Source organism: Pleuronectes platessa, chromosome 19, assembly GCF_947347685.1.
Source record: "Pleuronectes platessa chromosome 19, fPlePla1.1, whole genome shotgun sequence".
Classification (NCBI taxonomy): Eukaryota; Metazoa; Chordata; class Actinopteri; order Pleuronectiformes; family Pleuronectidae; genus Pleuronectes; species Pleuronectes platessa.
This window is the reverse complement of record NC_070644.1, coordinates 9,727,972-9,748,065: the sequence shown is the minus strand read 5'-3', so window position 1 is coordinate 9,748,065 and position 20,094 is coordinate 9,727,972. Positions and strand designations below refer to the sequence as shown.

Below are 20,094 nucleotides of genomic sequence, written 5' to 3'. Positions count from 1 at the left end.
GTGTGTGTGTCTCTGACGTTTCTTGCTCGTCTTTGTGAAGATGTGTGTGTGTGTTTGAGGGTAGAAAAAAGAGACAAATTGACCAAAAGGGAGGAAAGTGAGAGAGATAGTGTAGAAGCTGCTTCAAAAGAAAAGATATGTGAAAGCTTTCATTAAACTAAATTTTGCAAGGATAATATCAATTCTACATGTTAAATACCTCAATGGAATAACTGAGGCACAATCGGAAACTTCAATTCATCCTAAATCTTTAACAGATATTATGGCTTGCAATGCACATCTTGGCAGATAGTTGCACTTAAAGACGCATGCCCTGCTATGTAAAATGGGTGGGGCTCCCAAATATGACCCATGCCGAGGATCACAAAAATCATCTCAATATCCTGTTTGGCCCTCACATAAAGCTATCTTTATAGAAAGTTGAACCTGAGGAAAAACATAAAATATGCAAATGTCTTATTTCTGTCTGTAAATAAATGTTTTAAGATTTGCTGAACCAAATGCAACAAAGCATGCACAAACATCAGTGTGGAGCCTGAGCGCTGATGAAAAATGCATGAGAAGAGGAGGAAAAAGTGAATTCACTGTTCAGTAGCCGAGTGCTTCGCTGGACTGGACAGCAAATGTGCTTCTGCACAGGCTTAAGAGACAAATGCATTATTATTTTACTGATATTTAATTGAAATGTAGCTACATTTGTCTGGACACCATTACTGACTTGCATTCCTTTTGTCCATTTCTGTCATAGGTCCAATTTTTTTTTTAAATGTCTACTATATATGCAATAGTACTTAAGCTCAGGTCAAATAACCACTGCACCCTTTTATTTAAGGGGCTTTTAATTGATGTAAAATCAGCAGAATACTCTCAACAGATAAATTTTCCAGGTGCATTTACGTTGTGAAAATGTCCCTTTTGTATAAAAATAGAGATCACAATTTACCGACACCTGGAAATATTGTGTATAATATGTACTAGGAGAAAGATTTACAAATTGGAATACAAGAGGAATACAAAGCAAACATTTAAACCACTGCAATTTTTTAATATTAAATAGAGAAAATAGTTGCATGAAGAAAATTGGTGGGACTGATATGATGCTAGGTTTTTCTTCAGGAACGTGCACATTCCCACTCAAATCTGCACATTTATCCGGACGTCTTTGCCGTTTTCCCAAAGCTCAGGCAACCAGACTCGTATCTCCTCCTGCCTTGCACTGGAAAGAAACCTAACAAGCAACACCTCAGATTAAGAACTGCACTTCCAGGTGGCTGCCACTGTTTGATAAATGACATGTGCGTCTCCAGGCACAGAACAAAGTAGCTCCTCCGTGTCCTCAGCGTACCTTAACGGGATATCAGACCTTTCTGTGATTTGCACTGCGTCGCCCACTGTGCCGGGTCCTTGTTGGGACATTAAATAGACACGACCAGCTGTGCATCCATGGCTACGTGCGCCTCCTCTAGCAGGGGCACAGAATCTGGGCTAACTCACACCTGCTCTAAACTGCCTTGAAGTGATCACTGGTCAGAGTTTCTCCTCTCACAGTTTCAAGCAAGTTTAATCTGTAAACTGTTCTGATCCTATGATTCATTTGTATCTTTGTTTTGCTTAAAAGTTTCATTTCTTTTCAGTTTTATCTTTGTTAGATGGATATTTTCCAAGTATTTGCCTGTGAATACAGGAATAAAAAAGATCAGTTGTCCCTGGAAGCTACCATACGCCACGTCTAAGCTACAGGGTATGAGCTATCCAGATATACAAACACCCAAACACACACACATGGATCTGACACAGTCCCTCAACAGTCCTCAGCCTCATACATCACATCAACTCACATCAAATCACGTCAAATAACAGGGAACAGTTGTATACAGTCATCAGCCATAGGCTCTGCTGCAACACCACTCTACCACAGAGAGAGTCCTGCAGCCAGTCACATCCCTGCTCCTCACTGCTGTGTGTGCATGTGTGCGTGTATGTGTGTATGTGAGTGTGTGCTACAACCAAATGGTATTTGAGAGAACGTGGTAATGAGGCCAGGCTCCTTCTAATTATCCTCCTATAAATGTCATTGGATGTTGTGTGTGATAAATGGACTGTATACGTTCTTTATAGATTCAACGGGGTTTTTGTTTAGCTCTACAGTCACTGTGATAGATTGCATGTGTGTGCAGCTTCAAAAGAACAAAGGTGGATCGCTTGTCCTAAAATGCAAAGCCGGAAAAAAAGCATTATCGGATCACATTTAAAAAGCTTTCTCCTGTATTTCTTTACGTGTCATTCTACAAGGTGTCATTACAGAAAGAAGCCGGGTCGACGCAATTGAATCCCAGTTGAGTCTGTATGATGAGGATACACATGCACAGAGAGAAAACACGACACACATTTCTCTTTACACACTTCCTCCTCCATCGGTCTTGCCGTCTCTCTTTCAACCTCACGTATGATTCAGCACTACATGATTCAGCACACCTTCTGTGTGTGTGAGTGAGGGAGAGATTATGCACTTAGACTGCGGAGGCCTCCAGCCACCAAACACTTTGTAAAACTGCTCTGAGACGGCTCCTCTGTTGCTAGGGAGGGAGACGACAGTAAACTGTGGCTCGATCACCTTGATCTGGAAAAGTCGGTTCTTTTAAAATAGAAGCCTAATTTTTTGTGATACGTGTAGATATATTATTTGAGATTATATATGCTACATACGAAATTCAATATAATTTGATATTTAAGACCATTTCCCCATTATATAAATTTACAGATTAACACCCAGACCACATTTATTATACGGTTATTATGTTAGTAATTTATTGTATTTTTCATGGCATTTACACTTAATCTATAATGAACTAAAACCTGTACATTACAGTAATATTTGTTGAAGTGACGAGGAGTTTTTTGAAACACAAAATCACAAAACCTTGAAGCCCTTAACGTTGTGTCCTGTCTTAAATTCAACAATTACCCTAAAAAATACCAATATCCACATCTTTGTCAGTCTGTTGAAAATCCTTTATCTAAATATAGAGGAGGAAAAAAAGGCCTGCTGTCAGCCAGTAGTTCATGGGTTACTTCAGTGGAGGCCACATTTAGCCAGTGTAATGTAGTTAAACTCTCCTCTACTGACCCCACGCAGTGAACTAGATACCCAGGTCAGTCAGCTCACATTTTCCCCCCTTTCAGATCAATTTACCGACTGAGCTGTGAATCAACTGTGCACCTTCGCTCGGGATGACGGATCCCTGCAGACACTCTAATTAAACAGATCACTTGCATCATGCTCTGCAGTCAGCTGCAGCACACACTACCTCCCTAATACAGCCCAGTGAAAAACACATATCCACCATAACCAGTACCTGTGTATTCAGAAGGTTAGGGTTTGTGCAACATATGCGTTATATATTAGTCATGATTGAAAAGAACAATCTGATATGATGTTCGTTGATACAGGTTTTATTTTTAAAGGACGGCCCAACAATTTGAATGACAACACAATAACAAATTGGAGCTGGACGTTGGGGCTGCCGTAGCTGCCACGTCCCACAAGCACTTGCTAAGTGCAGCACGCACATTCAGTTTATTTTCCTATAAAATATGAATAACGCTCTTATTGCGTGCCAGGGATCAAATAAACGTGATGAACGAACAAACCACCCACCAACCAACCGACTGTGCCTGCGATGGGCAGAAGTCACTGACAAATGATATGTCAGGGTGTCGCAAAGGCAACTCTGGTGATGACATGATGGCAGGAGGGGACGATAAAGTTTCATTCTTCCAGAAATTTTTAAACAAGGACATTGAAAAAAGGGAAACACCTGCCAGCATCTATACTGTGGATTTTGGTAATGCCATGATTCAGCACTATTTCATAGGAATAAATATAAATAAGAATAAAAACCAGGTCACAGCAGTGCAGGTGAGTAATCAGCAGGTGTAACTGGTGAGATCATGTCCTGCTTCTTTAGCGTGTTAGCACCAACTGTAGGAAGTGGGACTCATTGTGTGAAGCAGGTGGGACAAGGTATCAAACTACAGTTGACTGAAATGGGACCAAATACAACATACACACAATATCTGCTTCAGAGAAGAGGAAAACAAACCCTGAATTAAAGGCAAACTGTCTCCATATTACCCACACAGGTTTTTGTGCAGCCTGCATTAGGTCTTGGCATTGAGTTCCATTCACTATGGAAAGCCTAACCAAAGCCTTCTCCCTAACCTTAACCATGACTAATTCATGAATAACCCGAACCTTAACCTTAGCACAAACAAAACCTTAGAATTTAAGTTTTGGCTCAGTGGGACTGGGCCCTGGTCCCCATGAGGCTAATGGGTCATGACAAGGTCAGGTTTGTGCTTGCGTGTCAAACAAGTACACACACACACACACACACTCAGAATGTGCCAGGGACAAATCTCACTCAGTATCATATGGCGAAGGTATCACAAAGCCAGAGCTGCTGTACTTTATCAATAGAAATACTGTTTATTGAAAAATATTCAATCATTAACTTCAGTTATAAAAGCTTAGCACAACGTGAGCTCTCTGATTTTATGCAGGTTGCTAAATTAGTTGTCAAAATGTTATAGTAATGTATTCATTAACATTTCCACTGCAGCATCACAGAGGGAAACAATAATTAGGTCCCAGCAGATGTGTTACAAGGCAATCGCTGATGACTTTTTCTGCAGAGAACAGACTTTAAAAAAAGAACTAATTGTGGAGGAGCCAAGTTAAATTGAAGCTTTATTTTTGACAGATATACATTAAAAAAGGCTTAGATGAAGTCAAAACATGAACTTTAGCCTTAAGGTGAGTTGCTTAGGGTTGGTTTGTTGATGTTCTTCATCCCAATATGCCATTATTTACAGAAGATGAGTAATTCAGTATGTTGGCAAACTAAATAATGATCATGTTGACTGATTTGTTACTGATGCGTGGAGAAGCAGACAGATTCTGCCCGGGGCTCTGAAAAGTGCAGGGCCGCCCCTGGGGGACCGGTCTCCTGCCACAAGCCCAACCTGAGCCCCTGAGCTCCAGTTGGGATCTGGCAGGAGGCCTGGTGGCTGTGATGAGCCAGATGTGGCACTGGGAGCTATGGGGATTCGCTGCAGCAGTTTAAAAATGTTATACCCTCTCAGTCTGCCGCTGGCATTCATTATTAAAATCAGCACTGGATGAGGTGGTTTCTGAAACGGTTCCTGGGAAGGAAGAAACTCCCAAAGATCTCGGCTGCATTAGTGGATATCCAAAGGTAATAGCCGTAGTACGAGTCTGTCGTGACTGTAAGGTCATTAGGATAATTAGCCCTTTATCTGAGAGGGTATGAAATAATAAGAGAAACATAAGGGAGGTAGAATTATTAATAAAGAGGAGTAGAGGGCCAAAATGTCCTTGAAAGATCCAAAACAAATGCGGGTGAAATTAAAAATGAAAGGGCAAAAAGTGCCCTCGATGACTAGTCTCATTATTTCACTGAATTGTTAAATATTCAGTTTTTAATGATTCCCAGAAGGTCACCATTAGTGGAAGAAGACTATGACTAAGGGCTTTTCTTTCCTGACGGGGGGGGAAATGTTCCAGAGACATTATTAAGATCAGCTATACATTAGTTCCTGCATGGTTTAATCAAGGCAGTGCAATTTGTGGATGTGAAACCAAAACATTCAGCTGAAAGATGCTAAAATGCCGGAGAACTACAATTCACTGGGCTTCATGTGTGGCACAGTTCACGTTGCATTTGACCCACGGAGAATCATGCACCAAGACAGAAATAGTAGCATCTACTGTCAAATTGGTCCAAAATGAAATTAGATTTTGTTCTACTTGAACACACACACTCCAACCGTTTGAATATCTATATCTCTGGGCATCGTGTCGATAAGAGGGTGAACAATAAATAAACACATGAGATGCATCAGATCCTGACTATAATACTCAGCATCCACTTCCCAGCAGTAATGCCTATAAGAGGTTTCTGCTTCAACACAAGGGCTCATAGATACTTATTAAAAAAAGATTGAGACCAACCATCAGATCCTTTTCTCAACAAACATCAATCTCCATCTGCTTGTTGCTCATTAAGGTTAATGAAACCTATGAATTTTCCCGATAGTATTGATAAGAAACTGACTGCAGCTCGGCTCCGACCGTCCGGCCTGAACGCTTTCACCGATGGAGAGATGGAAACAACAAAGTGAAAAAGTGGGGCAGAGAGATCACAACAGCTGAGGGAAATGACGGACGTCCAGGCTGGAGGATGACTTACAATAGAAATTGACTGATTAACTAAGTTGGGTCCGTCCTAAGGCTGATGTAATGATGGTCCACTGCTTGAAACCCATTATGATCGCAGAAGACTGCATTTGTCCTTCCATTAAAGCTCTGATCCTGCGCCCTGCACCTAACACGTTACGACAGCCTGGGATTTTTCCACTGAGTGCCTTGTCTTTCCTCTCACGTCTCCCGTGGACGTGTCTGAGTCGCCATTATAGTATTGGGCGTGTCCATTTAATGTCGTTGCGCTGAACTCTACACGATTTCAATACATTACCTGTATTTTTAAAGTTACAAGCGACGACGTCTCGAGACAACCAGTGCTAAGGGAGGGCGACATTTCGTGAGTAAGAGGGTGTGAAAAGGACACGTGAGGGGAAGAGAGGGGGAGAAGTAAAGGGGAAGAATTTGATAAGCAGAAAGACGGAGAGAGGCAGAGAGGAATGAGAGAGCGTGAGAGAGATGAACCGAGGGTGCAGGGCTGAGCTCGACTGTTGGATCCAGGCATTATGACACATCCCTCTGCTATACTGCACTGCCTCCCTGCATGTTCACTGCAGATTTTCATTAACCTTGCGGCACCATCTATTTGTGTTGCTAACCCCGGTCCATACCGTCTCATCCTCCCACTGCACAAAGCTATGCAAACTATACTGCAGCATAATGTGCTGCTGCCCTATCTGAATTTCATGACAAAACTTGCCACACAGTGTGCATGTCAGGGTGAAATCCATATGATGCTCACTTTCAGTGGGTGAGTGAGTTTGTGAGGGGGCCGCTTGTGTGTGTCTGTGGATCGTAGACCCACATTTGAGAAAGGTTGAATTACACTTTGCTGAAACAGGTTTTTTGTTTTTCATTCGTGCCCTATCCAGGAAGAACGACACAAAACATATACAGTGCTGTTTAAAGCACTAATAGCGCTGTGTGTGTCGATTAAACAAATTATATGTTACTTTGGCCACTAGGGGTCTCTCAATCAAAACAATAACAGGAGACCTAGTTTGTCGATGTCGCGAAGCAGAGTGGGAACACGAGAGCTATTGTCTTCACTGCCAATGTCGATGAGAATCTACATAACGCGATGCAAATCATGTTCACGGATGAGGTGATGTAATCAAAGTTACGCTGCAAATGGCCAAAAAATTATCTCTTACGAGTGACCGACACAAACAGTGGAAGGAAAAAACTGTTGACTGGCTAACAGTGCGTTTCCCCTTGGTAATAACGTTGTTTGAGGGGGTTCTAACCCTCCCAATAATCTGATGCTCATTGCTACTTGTGAGATCGTTTCCTGCTCTGTAAATATTCACTTATTCAACCTCTTACGTTGCCAAACACATCTTTACACAGTGAATTATCCATTCCCGCATCACCATTGTAGCAGATGTATCAGTGAACCCTGCAGTATGTGCCCTTACAACAACAACCAGCAGCGTGGAGAACCGCGGCAGCAATAACAATGAGGGTGGGAGTTGGGCGGGAGGAGCAGGACAGGCAAGGACATTCAGGATGAGCGTGAGGCCGGCTCATTACAGTTGATAGTGTTATGGTCGCCTATTCGCATTTTAACTGAGCTGCGTTTCAGGGCAAATAACATCATTGCTTCGGCCACAGTGTCATAGCTGCAGCTGCTGAAATGGTCGGGTCGTGATGTGGGGATGCGCAATCTTTAGATCAGTCAGTGTAATGAAATCGTTACCGGAGGAGGAGGAGGAGGAGGAGGAGGAGGAGGAGGAGGAGGAGGAGGAGGAGGAGGACACTAGAGCTTGGTTAAATAGTCTGAGTCAGGCAGCGCAGTGACTCGATGGAGGGTAATAATGTCTCGCTCTGGGTGATGTCCGGTGTTTGTTTAACCTTGTGGGTGTTCACAGGAAATACACCAGAGTCACGTAACAACCACACCATCAAAACATCCACAAAGTAGTTGCTTTAACCTCCGCTATAAATCTCTCTCTCAATTTTTAAACCACACTATATTATACCCTGAATCCATGTGGATCCAGTATATAGTTCTAACAAGCACGGAAGTGGAGCCAATTACCTTTTCTCCCTCTGAATTGATTTCATCCATCACTGAGCTGAAACTGGCAAAACCACTTGTTATCCACAGATAAGCCTTCTGACCGGTGCTGATTGACAGCACCCATTAGTTTTATACGTGCACAATTATATCTGTGCATTAACCTTTCAAGGTTGTTGCCGTGCTGCTGGGGAGAGCGGCGAGCCACAGAAAGACGCACCCCGCTGCACAAACACATCACAGGCATATACAGTGCACCAGAACCCTGAGTCACTGCCTGGCTCTCAGCTCTTATGTCAATTTCTTTTACTGTTGTTTTTTTTTATTCTGTTCATGAAAAAACAAAGTATATATACGCACCTCCTCCCACTGATGTATGTATCTGATGAGTCGGGACAGTCTTAACAGACGCAGGAGACTGAGGATCTTGGTGAAGCGGACGATTCGCAGGGCGCGGGCCGTTTTATAAACCTCAGAGTCAAAACCTTTCTCCACTATTAAAAATATATAATCCACTGGAATGGAGGAGAGGAAGTCCACGACGAACCAGCTCTTCAGGTAATTCATCTTGATGATCTTGGGGTCGAGGATGATCTCCGAGCTCTCCTCGTTGACGATCCCCGTCCTGAAGTTCATGACCAGGTCCACGAGGAAGATTGTGTCCGAGGCCACGTTGAACACCAGCCAGGTGGTGGTGGTCTGCTCTGAGAAGAAGGTTATTCCCACAGGAATGATGATTAGATTCCCCATCATCATGATGAGCATTATCAAGTCCCAGTAGAACCTGCGAGGAGGAACGCACACACACACACACACAAATCAGTAACGCAAGTGAGAAAACATGGAGACGTTCAATTAGAAATAGTCCATAAAGCAGGAGAATGTGTCGGTAACAATTGTAATTAACTTAAAACAAGTCAGACTCTACCAGTTTAAAACAAGTTATCAAGACGGATTCCAACTACATCTTTAGAGAATGTCGAGAGTATAAAACTGTCCAGGTTTTTCATCAGACGTTTTGTAGGAGGCAGGAAATCACATAAACATTAATGAAATGCAAGTGAAGAACATGAGAGTACGGAGCAGATGTTGGAAATAAAGTGAGATTTCGATTTAATGACTCCATTGGATGAAAACCTGGGTATCTTCAAACTTAGGTGTCGGTTGTAGAGATGTTTCAGTCCCATTTCGCCAATATATCTGTGTATTGGCTGTTACTGAGTGCGGCCTGTTGCTTTTGTTGTAATTGGCAACACTAGTGAATCCCCTCTAACTAAAGTCTTGCAGATGGCCCACACAGTCATTAACTTGTGGGACTTCCCCGTGCATAGATTAGCGTATTTGACGATGCTTGAGTCGGCATTTTCCGCAACATCTGATGCATCAATGATCCTGGTATAGGTCATCAGAATGTCTCTGGTGCATCATCTGGGGAATAGTAATGAATTAATTTTCATATTTAGCCTCAACCAAAGTAGTTGACCGAACCCACAACCGTCACTCTAAGATGCCCGGGAAAAAAAATCCAGATGTGTGCATACACATGTCCTGTACATTAGATCCCAGATTGCTGAAACTGAGAATAATAAGTCGAATGTTCTGGTCTGTGGTGCGGAGGTTCCGAGTCTCTGAGGCCCTGACAAGCTGTCAAGGGGAACTCTGACAAGTTCATCTGCTTGTGTTGTTACCAACAGTCCTGTCTGGCTGTGTCGATGTCCTTGCCCTCTGTTTGGTGATGATCAGAGCCAGACGTGATTCATCAGGCATAAAGGCAGAGCAACCATGAATGAATGAAAATAGATGCTTTCAGGAATCCTATGTCGCGCTTAAACCTCCGCTGACGCAATCGCTGCAGCCTGCCTCTGCTCTAACTCGACGTCCGGTCGGGACTCGTTGTCGAAGGTGGAAATGGACTGGCTTGTTGGCAGGCTGCCTGCCTGTCTGTCTGGCAGACTGGCCACCCAGTAATGGATCGGTTTTGGGAAGTAAATTAAGCAGAGGCCTTGGATTTATAAATATCCACAGATCATGAGTCCGATAATAGGCTGTGCTCCATCTAAACAGCGGTCAGCGAGGTGGTTTGTGATATCCTTAATCAGTATTTCTACACCAGCATGCATCGAACTGAGGCCTGTGGAGTGGACCCCTCTATGGAGAGCCTTGACTTAACACCTTGAGCAGATAACATGATGCCCTGATGGGTTTGTGATGCTCTTCATTCCTCCTAAGTGTACATGCTAGCAACATACAACATGTCAGTGGGTCGATACCCTTTACTTGCTAGGCGTGCTAGGCTAATACACGTACATACGACAGTATGTACATGCAAGTTAAGTTCTACTTTTATTATTTATATATAAGAGTGGAATACGTGGCTTCAAGTCACAACATCTGCCAAAATCCATCTTCTGTAATGGCCTCACAACAAGATGCAAAGAACTATTCATTATTGAGATTATAAAGAGATCTTCTAATTTGTAATACTCAAGATAGCTTCATTAACCTGTGGTTAAACAGAGTCTTAATCTAGAACAAAGAAAAATACCTTTCAGAGTTAAAGTTAATAATAATTAGAAATAAAATGTAAAAATGTACTATTTCTTTTATTTTTTAAGTGTAACAACACAAACAATATTATATTCTAGTACTTCTGACAGGCATTCAAAACCACGAGTGAGCATTTAAACGAGAAACCAGTATTACCCACATACCACTGTAGAATTCATTATCCTTATCTGTTAAATGACTGTTTCAAATCATTTAAAATAGTGGATCTTTTCCTCCCATATTAACATGATCAATTGCCCTGTGTTGAAAATGAGATCCCACTGAGTGCCCACATCTCTGAGTTATTTCCATTTCTCTCTTGGCTGAGGTAGGTGGTATACTGGCCCTAACCTCTGAGACGCCCACTTATCTAATGAATAAAACATAATGTATCTCTGTGTGTTGAATTAAAGCAGCGGAGCTCGGAAGAAGTTTCCCTCGAATCAGACTTGAGAAACATGAAGATTAGATCTGATATTTGAAGACTAAGTGACATTTCGCATTGGAAAGAAATTCTAAGTTACTTGCTGGTAAAAAATCCTGCCACTGCCTCCGATCTTTAACAGCTCTACCACTGTGTCCAGTTCTCGCCACATCATTGTATCAGGCTCTTGCTCCAGTGACCCTGTTCTCAGAATGAAGCCAGTCCCAGTTAAACCAGTAAACGAGTGCAGTGCACCCGACTGTCACACACAGCTCCAGCACCAGCAGTGCATTCAGTGACTACTCCTTCGGGTTTGACAGCTCCAGCAGCGCACCTTAAGTACTCCACTCATATTCACATGGTAATTCTTGCACACTCACCTCCACACGTACACCCCAGGTCCCGTCCCAGCTATGAAATTACATCGAGGAGATCTTTGCATTCCGTTGCTCTTTTTAAAAGATAATTTTATCTGGTATTCAGCGTTTTGTATTTTTTGTATTTTTAAATCCGCTCAGAGACAAAGCCTTGGCTCTGATTGATAAAATATGGGAGATGCAATCACTAGATCACTGTTCCCAAACACTGTGGGTGCTGCAGTATCGCTGCAGAGACAGCACCGGGTCCTCTGGCTGATTTATACACAGTGCGAGAGCTGGGAAAGAGAAATGTGCCGATGTCACACCAATACATCACAGGTAGAAAAAAGCTTTCAAATGATAAACCCAACCAAGAGGAAAAACAATTCAGCTCTTACAATTCAGCTCAATGAACCAAGCAATTGAAGGGGCTGGTAAATGCCATGAAAGAAAAAACATGCATACTGCAGCTACCACTACTGTGTTGGATTTAGAACATACTTCCACCAAAGCTAACTGGCCACTTTATCAGCATATTGCATTCATTGCATCAGATACAAATACATTAATTTGTACATTAAATAAATGTTCCAATATGTTTGAAAAATGAAAATTTACTACCACATAATATCCGAATAAAGATAGACTGCCAAAACAACTTATTTTGATCCATAATAATCCAGATCATATCCAGATCATATCCAGATCATATCCAGATCATATCCAGATCCAGGCTAAATATAAACTTGTAGATAAAGATACATATTTTGTTCTATCATTATAGCCATAATAATATAGTGACCATCTGATTACGTGGCAGCCCAGTGGTGGATTAATAAACCAGGCAGAGGAATCTCTACCATACTAATCCTGCTGCACATGAACCCGGCCTCCTTTGCTCTCGTACGTTTCCTCCGAATACAACATAATCAATGTCCAACTACTCCTGCAAGGAGCTGAGGGAACCCCACACGATCTTACTCAGCACAGCCCGAGCCGCTCCAATCTGCAACGTAATGGCTATGAACTGTGCTGCAGAGGTCACCAGTTGGAATGATTACTTATCTGCGCATATTGGGACAGAAACATCTTCCACATCTTTCCCTCAAGATATCGAGATCCATTCATTTATTTGCAAATTCTAAAATGCTTAAAACATCCTTAAAACTTTAAATAGAAGAATTTCTTATCGGGATAATAAAGAAGTATTATTACATTTGGGTATCTACATATGCAGTTATTGCTGAAACCCTCCTAGGATATCATGCATTAATGCAATTTTACCATATTTATAACATAAACATGTGTCATTATTAATGGTTCTGGGGAGATTGCTGAGAATAAATTTCCCTCCGTTTCCAGCAGTTAATAAAAGACACCAGGGACACATTTCAATGTCAAGCAAAACGACAAGAACGTGTCACTGCACCTATGAGCAGATGTGACGGCTGAAACAAACCCATGTGTCTTTTCTGTTATTTTAGAGAAACAACCTCACAAGAGTGTTTTTCACCTGCCAGTAAGGCCTCTCCTCGGCATAAACAGAGGTGTATGAGGCCGCGCACGAGGCCTCTCTAAAAATCTATGAATAATGAATATTACTAACTTGCCATTAATCTTTAAGCAGCCACTGTGTACGAAGAATATGTTGGATATTAAGTTTCAAACACTCCCACAAAGCAATATAAAGCCCATGTGGATAGTGGTGTCATTCATGGACGGCACTTACGCAAGACTTTTCAGTGAGAGAATGAAACAGCGATGAATGCGGGGCAGCACGTGTATATTTAATTATGCAAAGATTGGTAGTGATACGCACAAACAGTAAAAGCTCCAAAAATAATTATGTTGTTAAGTCAAGCCCCACAGCAGAGAAACAGATCAACTTTTATGCCAAAGTGCAAGTAGAGCTGCCAAGCAAAAATGGACCCTTGCACCTCCATCATCTATGCACCAGCATGACAGATAGCTCCGAGCAGTATGATACAACCTCGCAGCACCACTTTGGAGTCAGGATGCAGACTCTTATATGATATACAAGGGTATATATGAGGGTTGTATCTTCACTAGAAGACGTGGAGCTTCTCTTATGGAAATGACATTAGACATGAACCTAAGGGGTTGTTCCCCCTTCTTCTTTTAGCTTTTTATTCTAATACAGCAGAAATATGAGTCCTTGAGCAGAGATTCTATGACAAAACCCCCATTGATGACCCAATTTGTCTCTGATTTGACACAGTCAGAATACGCTCTGAGACATACTGTACTGAACGTATGTGCACTACAGTGACATCAGCAATCATTTCCTGTATGAAGCCTTTTCCTGCACTTTCCCTCTAAATTTTCCTCTTCTCTTGTATTACATTCAGAATAGGGTTCTCTAACCCTAACCCAACAACTACAGAAATGAAACTATGTGGAACATTAATCATATTTAAAAGTTCGGATTTGTTCTTGGATTGTGTGACTGAGGTTTGCATTTATTCTGATTGTCCTGTTCTTGTTTTGTCTAAATGTTTGGTTTTAGTTTGATTAGATAGAGAATCATCGACATTAAAAACAAATACCCTTGTAGGAATTTACTGCCTCATCGGCCTTCCCTGCTTATATTATTTATTTAGTTTTTAGCACATTCAAACATAACTGCAATTGATCGAATCAATCATTAATAACTGAAAAAAGGTACTGTAGGCATCATCATTGAAGAGTTCCTTCCCTACCCTTGGCCATCTTTCAGAAGCGGGGGTCAAATCTCCTTACATAATAGTTTTCAGAGACTGCTAAGCTCATTGACTGTTGTGTTGTGCTACTAATCCGTGCCCACAATCATTGTACATCTGTGTGCGCACATGGGCGTGTGCATATGCCTGTGATTTTGTGTGGGGAGCTCAGGATATCCCTGTTAGCAGTACTCGTGTGTGTAGTCATATGGGGTTAGTGCAAAGATGAAACAAAACACAATAACTAGTGAGCACTGATGCAGTTTGGAGCCGTTATGCACATTGTGTTGTACTAAAACACATCAATGTGATCTACTTATCCTTTTGCAGAGAGCTACACAGTTATAAAGCCGCAGTGAAAGAGTCAATTCAACTTTCAGGGCACATATGCTCCTAATGCGGGCTCCATCAGCAGCAGGGTGAACACTCAGTGCTTAAGGCCTGCTCTAAGTTCAGGACCACGGACAGCTCTGTCTACGTGCCCTGGCACGTTGCTACAGCAGAGAGAACTGGAGGGGGTGAGTGTCACCACCGTGCTGAGCCATGCTGAGCCGTGCTATGCCGTGCCAGGGGACACTGGTGCACAGACTAATGCTTAATTGGTTAAGTGGTGAACTGTAAACACACGGCCTGTGGACAACCAGTCCTGCCTGAACCTGATCTCATTTGTTTACGCAGTCACTGTGCCACAGATGACGAGCAGGTTTCACTACCTTCTCATGTGGATTATCTGAGCTTCTCTCAGTAGGACAATGCACTGTGGGTTTATTCAGCCATGCCCAATAGAGAGAGAGAAAAAAAAAACATAAAAAACAGTGATAATGTCCCTGTGGCATTTAGGGGATGCCAGAGAAACAAGTGTGGCATGAGGGTTTCTGCAGATCCCTCCAAACAAACACATTCCACCACATTTCCCCAGCAGGGCAGCTGCACGAAATGAAAACAATCCACCACTCATGCATGCACCAGCGCTGTCAAACAGATCCGAAGATCAGTTTCAACTAATGCATTCAAAACACGGCCATTTTCCCTTTAAATTCATCCCCTGTACGGTATTCTTTTTTTTTTCTTCTTTTTTTTCCCACCGCATTCTGTGCATCGCCCAGGGTTTTACCGCCGCCTATGAAATGTTTACAAGCCCTGGTGGTGCAGTGGCATTGTCACGTTGTGTCCAGGTACTGTCGCCCCGACACACGAGCGCCGAATATGTCGCAATGAAGACACGGAGCTGACTCTGTGTCTGCTCGTGTGCGCGTGTGAAGCCTGGGCTGGTGTGCGCGTCCCTTGCCTCCGAGCCACTGACATTCACCGGGCTTTTTCCAAGGACATCTCACTCGCACACCTTTGTAGCCACGACACATTCCTCGCTTATTATAATAAAAATGCCGCAATGGACCGCACACACGCGGACGCACACGCACATTTTGACAGCGGAGCCCTCAGCCTGCGGACGCCTGATTGCCTAAATACAGGAGATAGATTATATGCGTAAGGGGCTTTGGAGGGGGGGGGGGGGGCGATGACAGAGCGGTATGTGTGAGAGTGTATGGACCCCAGGGGTGACGGGAGGGGTGGATGAAAAGGGGTGAGGAGGAGAAAGGGTGGAGGGGGGGGGGTCTTTTTTTTTTTTTTCTTCTAGCCCTTACCTAAAATCGCTATATGGATGAATGATCCAGTATCCGGCCGTTTGGACCCTCTCTTGCTCTTTCTCCACCGCTTTCTGACTGCCGAACATACGCAGGGAGAACTTATTGACTCCCGGCTGCATCATGGCTCCAAATTGCCGCTGCATGAAACCGTGTGCCCTGGACTCCCCCTCCAGATCGTCAAAGCCCACCATGGCCTCTTCGCGCTCCCCCTTGAAGCCCACGGAGTTGCCGTGGTCCTTGCTGTTCTGGCTGCCCGTGTTGTTCTTCTGTATGGAGTCTTGCCTCTGAAAAACATTATTCCCATCCGCCTTCTCCTCCTTGTTGCTGGAGAACGAATTGGATTTGTCTTCCATGGTGCCTTTAGTTGTCCCGTTGTTTCTGCTTTGAGACGAGGCAGGGCAGGCGGAACGTCTCCGGCTCCGGCTCTGGAGGGCTGCGCGTAAAAACTGGAGAGGACGCGCCGCGAGCTCTCCGGTTTCTCTCCGTTTTATTGTGTCCTTCAAAAGTGCTCGGCTCCTCTGTGCCTTCACCGCTCAGTGCTGCAAACTGAGACAGAGTGCCCGAGAGCCCGCTGGATCAGGTTTCTTGGGTTACCGCCATCTACCGACGGCCCCGGCTTCTGGCGTCCAAAGCCTCTCTCCGCCTGTATAGTCTCACTTCGCACGGCACTGCGGTTTAACTGGCACATGCTCCTGCACCTTATTTACATAATGTGGCTCATGATAGCGCCCCCCCCCCCCCCCACACCCCCCTTTCTCCACTGTCATCACTTTCACACAAGGCAGGTGAGGGCCAACACTGTGGGAGCAGAGTGAATGTATGCAGTGTCACATGAAGTTAATGAAACATGTTTTCTTTTCTTTCTTTAAAATAAAATCAATATTAATTTCATACAGTATGTGCAGCTTCCTGGCAGCAGGTTGAGCTTCCTGCAGAGGAGTGATAATAGAAGACAACACGGTGAAACAGATTGTTAACGTCGGTGTGTGATCTTAGAGTTGATGCTGCCGGTCCTGTGAGAGAAGTTGGAACATCTTGAGGATATCGCACCTTCTCAAGGTGTTGCAGATACCATCCTACATGTAGATTGTGATTGCACTATATAGTTGCAAGCCGGATGCATTGCAACTGTCACAAAGAAATGTGGGCTTGTATAGGCGTGTATCTGTAGTTATGATACACATCATGTTTAAGGTTTTATAATCATTTAAGTAATAATGCAAATTACTTTTGCATTATTAGTTGTGTGGTTTACATTTAGTAGGAATAATCCCACAGCATCACTGCTCACATGCAGAATTAGGGTTGAATACATCATTGTTTCATTATCTTTTATACTCCCACACCAAGCGCGATGCTAACCTTTCACTCGATGAAATGATAAAGTCAATGGAAATACTTCTCTCAATCAAGGCAATGCTAATTTCACCATTCACGACAATCGCTTGAGTTGAAATACTTCAACTCTGGCCAAAAGCTAGTGTGACGTCATGTCGCTAAATCCACGTGAATCGCATCATTCGCTTCCATCGTCCTGGTTGAAATGAGTGTGACACAATGTCGCGAGAGCCAATCAGCACTGACAATTCAACTCACACCGACCTGAGCTGACATGTCATACAACCTGCCACTGATCAAACTCAGGTATAGCTCTGGAATCTACTGTAATCCAGCTACAGCCCTGCAAGGAGATATAATAAATAATATATACCACGCTCTAATGAGAATGAGTCCCTGTGAGTTCATTTCAAACTGCACAAAATTGCTAACATTCCCTAAATATGATGGACATTTTATTAACGTAAGAAAAAACAACCCTGTCTCGCCATGTTAAAGAAAATATAGAATATACCTGGATCCTCCCCCTGATTCACATCCACACCAAAGTTTACCGGGTTCTTCCCCGACTCGCATCCGTCCAGTGAGGTTTAATAATCCATTCAGCAGCTTTTGGAAACGCGACCTCCTTGATGGATGAAAATAGATGATGCCAAATGTCTTGCAGAATGCATTATAATCAACTATCTGTTACACCACAGGCTGCAGCCCCTACTACATTTGGCCAGACATTTATAATTAAATTAGGGGATTTACTGTTGTTTTGAGAAACCAGCATTTTATTTGGGGCACCAGTCCAAAATCAATGAAGATGGAAGGCGACCGAAAAACAGACCCTGCCAGAAAAAGAGGAGAGGAAATCTTACAGGGAGGTGAATTCGGAGGATTCACAAACGCATAAAAAAAAACTGAGTTGGGAGAAAATAGAGTGAAGTGTTGGAGGAGGACACTTATTATGGAGAACAGCGACAGCAGAAGGACGGCGTAAAACACCAGAAGCTGTTGAGTGGCGACTTGTCGATTACAACATCAACAACTTAACACTTGAATGAGTAACATGAGTCTGGAGACTTCTGAACCCTTCCAGCTAGTTGAATTCAAGAAAGTGCACTATGTTGCTTTAAAAAACTATACTGCAATTTCTCTCTAGAGTGAGATAAATCCTCATGTAGTTGAAAAAGTGACGGCAAACAGCTACATGTGAAAACTGTGGCTGGTGCTTGTTTGAAGTTAGGGGATATATATATTATATTTGATATTGTTGTATACATATTATTTAATATATATTTGTATGTATAAATTGGATATCTTTGGAGCGTTTGTTGTTTTAAAAGGTTTTTATAGATCGTATAATTGATCAACAATGGATTTGCAGATGATCTGATTATGAAATATAGAATGGTAGTCAGAAGGGCGCCCACCTCCACCAACAGTCCCCCTTGATACAATCAAGCTGCACCAAATCTAAAGATATCTGTTCTCTAAATATATCAGATTCTTTTCACAGAGAGCCATGAATAATTCATTGGGAAAACAGTCAAAATGTCAAAAAAAAGAAGCCAGAAAAGAAGAAAGTGCTACAAAATTCCTGAATCTACCCTCCGATTCGACTTCTTCCCTGACCACAGCCTACCACTAAGTTTCATGGTAATCCGTTGTGTCGTTTCTATGTAATCTCGCTTACAAACCAAGTATCAGATGTAGATCTTAATAACTAGCTTGCATCAATGGATGAAGAGCAGCGGAGGTCATACAGGCACACCAAGCTGCTTCTCTGCAGGAATACCCGACTTTCATGCTCGCTTCCTGGTGGCTTTGTTGCAGAGCCACAAAAACCCATCTGCTCTGGACATACAGCACAGACATCCCTGTTAACAGGCAGAGCATTTTGTAAAAGAGCTGGAGCCACCACAGATTCTGCAGGGAAATCCACTGCTGCCCCTTCTGTCAGGCAAATACTGCATAAATGTATATTATTAAAATGTCAAGCCCCTGCACCATCTATTCACATGGAGCTGTGGTATTGGCTGACAAACATGCATACAGCCTATATACAAAGACATTTTATATTACTGTGAGTGTAGATATGTACACACAAACACATACATATATAAATACAAACATACAGTATATTAATCCATGTCTGTTATATTTATATTAGTTAAGTACCTGTATCCGTGGGTCATGGCTGAATTGTAACTACTTTCATTTACTGAAGTAAATATACTAAAGTACGATTACATTTAATGCATATGTTTGATTACTTTTACCTTTTGAAATTATGTGTTTGTTTAATAAAATTTTCAAAACTTTCAGTGAATAAACATTATGTATTGTTATAGATTAAATAATACAGTAAATAAATATAATGGAACTCAGCAGAGCATATAGCTCCACTAGAGCCCAACAGTCCATTTATGAAACCATATTTAAATTCACTAGATCAATATTTTTTATTTGGGTCTATAGCAAATTGCACACACTGATAGATGTCAGTCCCAAAACATGATTTATTTATTTTTTTCATTAAGATCCATGAATTATTCTGAGGATACGACGAACAACAACGCAAAATGTCATGGAAAAGATTTTGTGATCCTTCCAAAAAACAACAAAACATCAGACAAAAACCTCACCTCATTGGCAGAGGTCATAAAAATGAACTTTGCTATGACAATTGCTTCTCCTGTATGTATTAGTATTAATAATATCACATTTCTCTAATGAGTCTTTCTACTTTTTAAACTTAAAGAA

At 42.4% G+C, this 20,094-nt stretch overlaps 1 protein-coding gene across 1 annotated transcript in view; it reads right to left on the bottom strand.

Annotated features, from left to right (window-relative positions):
• LOC128425385 (potassium/sodium hyperpolarization-activated cyclic nucleotide-gated channel 1) overlaps positions 1-16,538 on the bottom strand; it is a 65,453-nt gene extending 48,915 nt beyond the window's left edge. Inside the window, exons 1-2 of the mRNA XM_053411975.1 lie at positions 16,000-16,538; positions 8,664-9,087 (exon numbers count right to left, since the gene is read on the bottom strand). Of these exons, the coding sequence (XP_053267950.1) occupies positions 8,664-9,087; positions 16,000-16,355 (780 nt within the window). The 5' untranslated portion in view covers positions 16,356-16,538. The remainder of the gene's footprint in view (positions 1-8,663; positions 9,088-15,999) is intronic.
• Between the last annotated feature and the right edge of the window lie 3,556 nt (positions 16,539-20,094).